The sequence below is a fragment of the Haliotis cracherodii genome, unplaced genomic scaffold (assembly GCF_022045235.1).
Source record: "Haliotis cracherodii isolate W230 unplaced genomic scaffold, xgHalCrac1.p SCAF_2, whole genome shotgun sequence".
NCBI classification, from domain to species: Eukaryota; Metazoa; Mollusca; class Gastropoda; order Lepetellida; family Haliotidae; genus Haliotis; species Haliotis cracherodii.
In genome coordinates this window covers 63605573-63615700 of record NW_027266275.1, presented here as the reverse complement: position 1 = coordinate 63615700, position 10128 = coordinate 63605573, and the positions used below count along the sequence as shown (strand labels likewise).

At 39.2% G+C, this 10128-nt stretch overlaps 1 protein-coding gene across 1 annotated transcript in view; it reads left to right on the top strand.

Moving 5' to 3' along the window:
* Positions 1 to 1476: 1476 nt before the first annotated feature.
* LOC139468341 (adenylosuccinate lyase-like) overlaps positions 1477 to 10128 on the top strand; it is a 30829-nt gene continuing 22177 nt past the window's right edge. The window contains exons 1-7 of the mRNA XM_071250247.1: positions 1477 to 1638; positions 2617 to 2820; positions 3922 to 3966; positions 4147 to 4226; positions 5753 to 5924; positions 8274 to 8320; positions 9200 to 9290. Coding sequence (XP_071106348.1) covers positions 1483 to 1638; positions 2617 to 2820; positions 3922 to 3966; positions 4147 to 4226; positions 5753 to 5924; positions 8274 to 8320; positions 9200 to 9290 — 795 coding nt within the window. The 5' untranslated portion in view covers positions 1477 to 1482. The remainder of the gene's footprint in view (positions 1639 to 2616; positions 2821 to 3921; positions 3967 to 4146; positions 4227 to 5752; positions 5925 to 8273; positions 8321 to 9199; positions 9291 to 10128) is intronic.

The following is a 10128-nucleotide window of genomic DNA, read 5'->3' as shown; positions in this document are numbered from 1 at the left end:
GTCAGCAATATACCAGCTACATGACGGCGGTCTGTAAATAATTGAGTCTGGACCAGATAATCCAGTAATTGAAATCATGAGCATCGATCCACGCAATTGGAATACATGCATAAACCAAGGCAGCGAGTCTGACCACCCGATCCCGTTAGTCGCCTCTTACGACAAGCATAGTCACCTTTAATGGCAAAATGGGTTCCTGAAGACCTATTCTACCCCGGATCTTCACGGGTCTATATAATATGTGATTATATACTCATACACAGGGTATACCAGAAGTTAGGATTAACGTACAAAGTTACAAACAATAATAAACTTATCCATAAAGGTTCAATGCCCTTCCGACTTTTAAAAGCCTATCAGAGACTTGTGGGATCAAATGCGCTAGTCCGTACGTATAGCCCATTTCGGGTCTAGATCTAAGCGTTGTAATCATTAATTGCAAATTCATACACATCACAACAATTGTGTTTGCAGAAAAGAAGAAGTCGATTTCAATAATATTTATTAAATCGAACACGTTAATTGGGACTGACCCTTTGTCCAGTCATTGGTGGAAGTTAATTTCACAGTCTGACATGACATATGTTTTTTTCGCATTTGGCTTGTTCCGACTTCTGACGTTTATTATTGATTCAATCAATATAGGCGTATTTGATTCAATCATGAATAAATACATTTCAAGGAACACAATGAACTAGGCATTTATAGTATTTTAATATATTCTGATATGGTCAGGAAAATAATACTTTCGATTGATGGTATAAATACTTTAGTAACAATAATAAAACGCCGACTTTGGTTTTGCATCTCTATTTGGTCTTCCAAGCGTTATTCGCGAATTTTCTTGTCGATGTATATATATTATAAGGAAAGGTAGACTAACATCTAGTCTCTGAATTGAACATATTTGACAGAAGATAACATTTGTTAAATTATGGTTATTAAATATAATAGAAAGGAGCCCAGAGATACTGCAGTAATCTAGACTTGCCAAATAGTATAGACTTGCATGGGTTGTATTGGATATATATGTTTCAGGGTCTGTATGACAGGCTAAAGTAAAAGGTACAATGGCAGCTTTGTCGGGCAATAAAACACTTCTTAACCCCTTTCAGTGCCTCTCCCCCCGACACCAATTGATACCATGACCTGGGTTTCATTTGGTTGTTCTGTGTCAGGTACTGCCCTATGATGATTAACACTTATTAGCTCAGGTTTCAATCTAATCAACCCTGGTTGCCAGAGATGTGGTAAACTCGTAAACTCAAATTTTAATAATGAAACGCACGTATTATACTATATATTTTTATCATTTTGTTTTGGTTTGATAGATAAAACACAAAATTTGAGTCACCAGGCAAAGAAAGTGACGTTTCAACGATTTGGATCAATTTAGAAAGACCCACATTTCGCTCCTGGGTAAATTTGACCATCTTCAAAACAAATATTAGTCGAAAGACTTGAAGGAAGTCTAGAACAAACATGGCGGCCACCAAGCATGTTTCCGATGTTCATCTCAAGTACAACACCCCGCTTGTTTCAAGATATGCCAGTCAGGAAATGGTGTATAACTTTAGTGACAAAAAGAAATTTTCAACTTGGAGACAGCTGTGGTTGTGGTTAGCTAAAGCTGAACAGGTGAATGAAATATTAATTGGCCTCGTCCACATCCCGCTCATTTCACTATTTTTCAGTATTATTCTTTGACAATGAAAGTTTATCTAAGTGTAATACCTTGTCCGTTAATGTTTACAATCGCAGCTATCTATGTTGATTTGCTAAATTTATTTGGCGAAAACCAAACAGAAGAGAGACAGTCCGTGCGACGCAATGTAAAAATGTAGCATAATTTAATATGTAGACTTGCTCACGACGAAGGTTGTACATAACGTTAGCTGGTTCCTGGTTCCCTATGCGCGTCGTGATATTGGAGACGGAGCCCAGCTTATACATAACGGTGCTGGTAAAACTCCATGCAGCGATAAATCCACCATCAAGAATGTAGTGGGAGGTAGTTCGCGTCGCGGTGGAGCGAATGGTGTAATATATTTTTAAGCAAGGCTATTATGATACAGTGACCAGTGGGAACCATGGCTTTTAAATGTATATTATTATGATATGCATTTTTGACTGATTTTTCTTCATAGTTTGTTACAAAATTATATGAAACATAGTATCAACATTCAGTTAATATTTATCATTTAAAAAATCTTTTAATTCACACAAAAATTCCACTGTGGAGATAATAGCAATGTTATTCCAATAAAAAAAAATTGTAAGCAGGCCTGTCACAGAGGAAGTGTGACCTGGATAAATAATGCAGTACATTTATTATGTGACAGATTGTGATTTTAGCTCATTCATGTAGAAAGATCTAGAAACAGGATCAATAGTATTCAATACCATGTAAGAGACAGGTGTTAGGAGATAGGTACTGTATCTGGAGTATACATTCTTTCAAAAGTTGAATTATATCATCTGGGATCTATGTTGTGAAATGTATTACCTTCTTTGACAATGCGTTTATCTCATCTTCATCTTTATGCTAAATATTCTCAGTATTTAATTATTTGTGTTATATTGTGAGATTTTATATTGAATTGTGTTGTTTTATAGCAACTGGGTTTGAACATCACCGATGAGCAACTCTCTGAGATGGGGAGTAACCTGGAGAATATTGACTTTGATATGGCTGCGGAGCAGGAGAAACGAGTCCGCCACGATGTCATGGCTCATGTCCACACTTTTGCTGCCTGCTGCCCTAAATCAGCTCCAATCATACACCTCGGGGCCACCTCGGCCTATGTGGGAGACAATACTGTGAGCAATGACATTTACCCTTTGTTTGCCGACCCGTGAAGATCCGGGTTGAATAGGTCTTCAGCAACCCATGCTTGCCGTAAAAGGCGACTATGCTTGTCATAAGAGCCGACTAATTGGATCAGATGGTCAGGCTCACTGATTTGGTTGATGCATGTCATCAATCCAAATTGCGTGGATTGATGCTTATGATATCAATCAGTGGATTGTCTGGTCCAGACTCAATTATTTACAGACCGCCGTCATATAGCTGGAATATTGCTGAGTGCGGCTTTAAACAACAAAAACAACCAACAACCAACCCTTTGTTCTCCTGTGACCGGGGCAACTATGGACGGTAGCCATGTTTCAATACCACGGTTTTTGTTTATAATTGGTCTTCAGCAACCAGTTAGTGACAAATAATGGCATCGGGTGGTCAGGCTTACTGATTTGGTAGATGCATGTCATATCCCAAATGTGTAGATTGATGCTCATGATGTCAGTCACTGGATCGTCTGGTCCAGATAATATAGCTGGAATATTGCTTAGTACGGTGTTAAACAACAATCTTACAAACACTACCATGATTACTGTGTGTATATGATTGCTTGATTCAAGTGGAGAGTTCAGACAGACACATAATAATGTACATTATAAGAGTTACCATATTCAATGTAATAAGCGCCCCGCTCTAATAAGCGCCCAAGCCGATACTGCTAATATATTGGCTAGTGAACAATTCCAATTAGCACCCTTCCGATTGATCAATGTACACAAAACTTATTTATTCATGTATAATATGCACTCGTGTGTTATTTGCATCCTTAATTACGGGCAATTAAATTCTGGAAAAATATATCTGTCGTGTATAATGCGCACAGACTTTTATTTTGTATCATTTCAGGCTGTCAGCATAAACCAGTAAAACCACGAAATTTATGATCTTTCAAGTCTTTCACAAATTATTTTCTAATAAGAGACCCCTATTTCTAATTTTGAGAGCGCCCAAGGTGCTTATTACGTCAAATACGGTAAGTGTTTTGAAGTGATTTTGAAAAAAACGCCTATGATAAACTTCATATGATCATTTAACATGTTATGTATTGTATGCTATTTCAGGATTTGATAGCCATTAGGGATGGTTTCAAAATCCTTCTCCCAAAGGTATGTGCACATATTTCTGTTCAATTTATTTAACAGAATTTTAAATATGATAAAAAATGATATAAACACATATGATCATGATGATAGATTATACTTCAGCGGATGGACTTGTCAAATAAGTAAATATTATTGCTACAGCTGTGTTGTTAGTTTCAGTACTATAAACCTATTTGTTGTCAGCTTGCTCGATGTATTGAGAGACTGTCAAAGTTTGCAAGGGAACACAAAGCCCTCCCATGCCTGGGTTATACTCATTTGCAGTAAGTATATTTGTAAACGCGGTGGCACAGCGATCACTTATATAAGTATATTTGTAAACGCGGTGGCACTGCGATCAGTTATATAAGTATATTTGTAAACGAGGTGGCACAGCGATCACTTATATAAGTATATTCGTAAACGCGGTGGCACAGCGATCACTTATATAAGTATATTTGTAAACGCGGTGGCACAGCGGTCACTTTTATAAGTATATTTGTAAATGCGGTGGCACAGCGGTCACTTATATAAGTATATTTGTAAATGCGGTGGCACAGCGATCACTTATATAAGTATATTTGTAAACGCGGTGGCACAGCGATCACTTACATAAGTATATTTGTAAACGCGGTGACACAGCGATCACTTATATAAGTATATTTGTAAACGCGGTGGCACAGCGATCACTTATATAAGTATATTTGTAAACGCTGTGGCACAGCGATCACTTATATAAGTGTATTTGCAAACGCGGTGGCACAGTAATCACTTATATAAGTGTATTTGTAAACGCGGTGGCACAGTAATCACTTCTATAAAACTATATTTGTAAACGCGGTGGCACAGCGATCACTTAGTACCGTCACAACTAGACTGGCTGTCTTTTCTGACTAGGTTATCTGTTTGTTTTAACAAGGTGTAATGTATGTGCAATCTTTTCCAGTCCTATTTGCATCAATATGACCCTAGCTATAACAAAGCAGGGTTTTCATTTTGAAAACATTCTAAATGTTCCAACACGCTCAAGCAAATTGTACTTTAGGACGTCCACTTCAGTGTGTTAAGATCTTTTTATTTTATCTTAGATAGCTAGGTGTTTCTAAAATAGTTATTATTTAATGTAACTGTCCAAATGAAAAGAAATGAGGGTTGGTGTGAGTTTTCTTGTGCCAGGTGCACCTGTCATATCTTCCCGAGGCAAGGGCGTTAACTGACTATAAACACCCCATTCCCACCCTTCCACAATCAAAATTGTGTAACCAATTAGACATCCAGTTTGTAAACAACATGGATTTTAACATGCAGATTTTGGTCGACTGCAAAGCATATGTACCGGTACCTCTCAATGGGTGTCGACTGATATTTTGCAAATCTTTTCATGTTTGTAATCAAGGTGCTCCAGTGATTTGATGCATTTTGTGAGGTAGGACCCATTTTACAATATAGATCTTTGATTATCAATCATATTGTCTTGACTGGGCTCCACCATTTTGTTTGAAGCAAATGCAAGTGATAGGAGTGATGGAATCTGATTGGTCAAAAGGAGGGACATAGAACGGACATAACTCATAATAGCCACTGGTGGCGCTACAATTGAGCCGGGAAATTCCAGCTTAGTTCGGCAAGGGTGGAAACTGGACTTCTATAGTCAGTTAACTTGAAATTGACTTGTCATGAACCATGCTAAATTCACACTTTACATGGGGGCATATAGCAAACCATTCACTGCTTGATAGTTTTTGCTAAAAAGTCCAATTAAGAGTAAATACCCTTGAAGCTGTTTAATCCTTTGTGACCCTGTCATCAGACCTGCACAGTTGACAACCGTGGGGAAACGGGCGTGTCTGTGGATACAGGATCTACTCATGGATCTCCGCAACCTCCAGCGTGCACTCGGTGACCTGCGATTCAGAGGGGTCAAGGGCACAACGGGCACACAGGCTAGCTTTCTTGCGCTGTTCGATGGAGATGAGAGTAAGGTTTGTACAACAGTGTTATCAATGTGAAGCAAACATAGAAACCAAACGTGAATGAATTAATAAAATCTTTGCAGAAATATAAAAACAAATTTGATTGAAAATACATGATTGGATGGGGTTAGGAGTGAAATACACAATGGGAGCATGTCAAATGAAGAAGCAGTGTGAAACACACACTCAGAAAGAATGTGAAGACTGAGACAAAATCTCTCATGTTGACACCGCCTCCATGTTTTTTAGTGGATAGAGTGTCTGCCTGGAAGTCGGAAGGTCATGGCTTATTCCCCGGTCACATCATACTAAAACATGCTGAAAGGAATACTTGTAACCCTGCCTGGCGCTTGGCATTTAAGGGATAAAACAAGGACTGGTTGGGTCGGGGTCAGTGTACTGTGTCTGAGTGGGGCATCCATGTTAAGACTGTGGCATGGTACCTCAGTGGGCTCAGATTGCATAAAACCATTAGTCAAGACTAGTGCTGTGTAAGCATGTTACTAAGTGCAGTATTCTTGAATGCAGTGTTAAACATCATTTCACCAGTCTTCTCATGTGGACCCATTGGGACAGTCTGGAACCAGGGGTGTGACCATATCATGCCTGTCTCTGTATCATGGGGGGCACGGGTGGCCCAGTCGTCTTAGGCGCCGCGATTCGCTGTGCAGAGTTGCGTCCCTTGGGCACGCCAGAAACCTATGATTGTGGGTTCGAATCCCGGTTCGCCCCAATGATGTTTCTAGGTTTGTCAGCACCATACCCGTGCTCGTGGGTTTCACCGAAGTGGTAAACGTCTTAGACCTGCATCACTTCAGGCTTTCCTCCCACATGAAGCTGACACGCCGCGATATAACTGGAATACTGTTAAAAGCGGCGTTAAACCGAACTCACTCACTCACTCACTGTATCATGCCTGTATCATGCCTGTATCATGCCTGTCTCTGTATCATGCCTGTCTCTTGTATCATGCCTGTCTCTGTATCATGCCGGTCTCTGTATCATGCCTGTCTCTGTATCATGCCTGTCTCTTGTATCATGCCTGTCTCTGTATCATGCCTGTCTCTGTATCATGCCTGTCTCTGTATCATGCCTGTCTCTGTATCATGTCTTTCTCTGTTTCATGGCTGTCTCTTGTATCATGCCTTTCTCTGTATCATGCCTTTCTCTGTATCATGTCTTTCTCTGCATCATGCCTTTCTCTGTATCATGCCTGTCTCTTGTATCATGCCTGTCTCTGTATCATGCCTGTCTCTGTATCATGCCTGTCTCTGTATCATGCCTGTCTCTGTATCATGCCTGTCTCTTGTATCATGCCTGTCTCTGTATCATGCCTGTCTCTGTATCATGCCTGTCTCTGTATCATGTCTTTCTCTGTTTCATGGCTGTCTCTTGTATCATGCCTTTCTCTGTATCATACCTTTCTCTGTATCATGTCTTTCTCTGTATCATGCCTTTCTCTGTATCATGCCTGTCTCTTGTATCATGCCTGTCTCTGTATCATGCCTTTCTCTGTATCAAGCCTGTCTCTTGTATCATGCCCTTCTCTGCATCATGCCTGTCTCTTGTATCATGCCTTTCTCTGTATCATGCCTGTCTCTGTATCATGCCTGTCTCTGTATCATACCTGTCTCTTGTATCATGCCTTTCTCTGTATCATGCCTGTCTCTTGTATCATGCCTTTCTCTGTATCATGCCTGTCTCTGTATCATGCCTGTATCATGCCTGTCTCTGTTTCATGCCTGTATCATGCCTTTCTCTGTATCATGCCTGTCTCTGTATCATGCCTTTCTCTGTATCATGCCTGTCTCTTGTATCATGCCTGTCTCTTGTATCATGCCTTTCTCTGTACAGACTAACCTTGAAGATCCGGGAGAATAGGTCTTCAGCAACCCATGCTTGCTGTGAAATGCGACTTTGCTTGTTGTAAGAGGCGACTAACAGGATCGGGTGGTCAGGCTCGCTGACTTGGTTGATGCATGTCATCAATCCCAATTGTGTGGATCAATGCTCATGATGTCAATCACTGGATTGACTGGTCTAGACTCTATTATTTACAGACCGCCGTCATATGGCTGGACTATCTCTGAGTGCGGCGTTAAACAACAAACAAAATAACAAAAATCTGTACAGATAATGTCAGAACAGCAGAGAGGACCCTAGGGGATTCGGAGATTGAAGTAGTATCGTCTATCGTATTGTTGTATGAAAACTCACGATGCATGGGTGCACCGATGTATCGTTTCATCCTACTACATTCTTGTGTATATTCTTATACTTGTATCTAATGCAGACACACAATGAATGGAAACACATGAAGAAAGAGTTTTCTACATGATCATACTGCTTATTTCACAGGTGACCCAACTTGATGACTTGGTAACACAGGCAGCAGGTTTCACCAGGTAGTAAATCTCATCACTTGAATGTTGTGTTAACAGTTTCATCACACTTATACTTGCCTCAGTATCATATGTAACAGTGTAATATTAGTGTTAGTGGTGTAACAATATGTTACAGTGTAATATTAATGTTAGTGGTGTAACAATATGTAACAGTGTAATATTACTGTTAGTGGTGTAACACTATGTAACAGTAAAATATCAGTGTTGTACAAATGTGTAACAGTGAAATATTAGTGTTAGTTGTGTAACAATATATAACATTGTAATATCAGTGTTACTGGTGAAACAATATGTAACAGTGTAATATTAGTGTTATAGGTGTAACAATATGTTACAGTGTAATATCAGTGTTTGTAGTGTAACAATATGTAACAGTGTAATATCCGTGTTGGTTGTGTAACAATATGTATCAGTGTAATATCAGTGTTAGTGGTGTAACAATATGTAACAGTGTAATATTAGTGTTAGTGGTTTAACAATATGTAACAGTGTAATATTAGGGTTAGTGATATGACAATATATAACAGTGTAAAATCAATGTTAGTGGTGTAACAATATGTTACAGTGTAATATTAGTGTTGGTGGTGTAACATATGTAACAGTGTAATATCAGTGTTAGTGGTGTAAATGTGTAATATCCAATAGGATGACATGATACATGTACAAGCCTGTTCAATCACGCAAGCTGTACAACAAATGTTGATTTGTCATAATGTACACAGGTAGTACAGGAGCCGAGTGGGCGACATTGTCAGGCTAAAGATGGGAGAGTGATTACAAACTTGTGGAAGTATATTATACCTGCAATGAATGTCAGCACCTAGCAATGTGTGTGTACAGTACTGCACACAAGTAAGTGTCACACCTTGTACTTTGCAGCCGCTTCCTGATCTGTGGCCAGACATACAGCAGGAAGGTGGACATTGACTGTGTCAGTACGCTGTCCAGCCTAGGGGCATCTGTCCATAAGGTACGTCGTCACAGTTGACCTATAGTAACACTTATCTTGATTATGTGCAAATATGTTGCTTTGCAAAGGTTATCTCGTAAAATATCTTTGCAAACAATTTCAATAAAATGTTCCAAGTCATCGTAATTCACAAACTTTGCATTAAAAAACAAACTTGAAACTTTAATTTAGTCTAATATATACAATTTCAACCTACTGGGATGTAGGTCATTTTCCCCTTGGAGATTGATGTTGACCGAATTTTAAAATGTCAGGTTTGCACTATTTCAAATCAGACATTTTACAGTCATAATTGAACAAGTCCGGCGCACAGACCGATTTCCGAATCCGTGCTTTAAAGAGATAATGATGCAATTGCCTGATACTGATTTATTGAATTAACTTTCCTTGGGTCAAAGCTATGTCCCTGGCATATAGACATAACAAGGAAGTAGCATTGTATTATTTATTGGAGACATAGGGTACTTGTATATACATAGAACCTCGGGAGGAGGCTTGGTTAGAATTGGTCCCCAGCAACCCATTCTTGTCGCATGAGGAAACTAAAGGTGGTCAGAGTCGGTGAATTGGTTGTTTGCATGTCATCATACCTGACGACGTGGGTCGTTGCTCATAATATGAATCACTTGTTTTTTATGGTCCACTGGTTATTTACAAGCTGCTGTTGTATGTCTGGAATATTGCTGAGTGGGTGTTAATAATAAACAAAAAATATCCTGGGACTTTACAAAAATATATCCTTAATGAAACACATGTTGCGAGCTGTTTTACAAGTAATAATACAAGGATGTCTGTCTACAGTCCACGAGGTAGTCTCTGAACATAATCTGTGGACTAG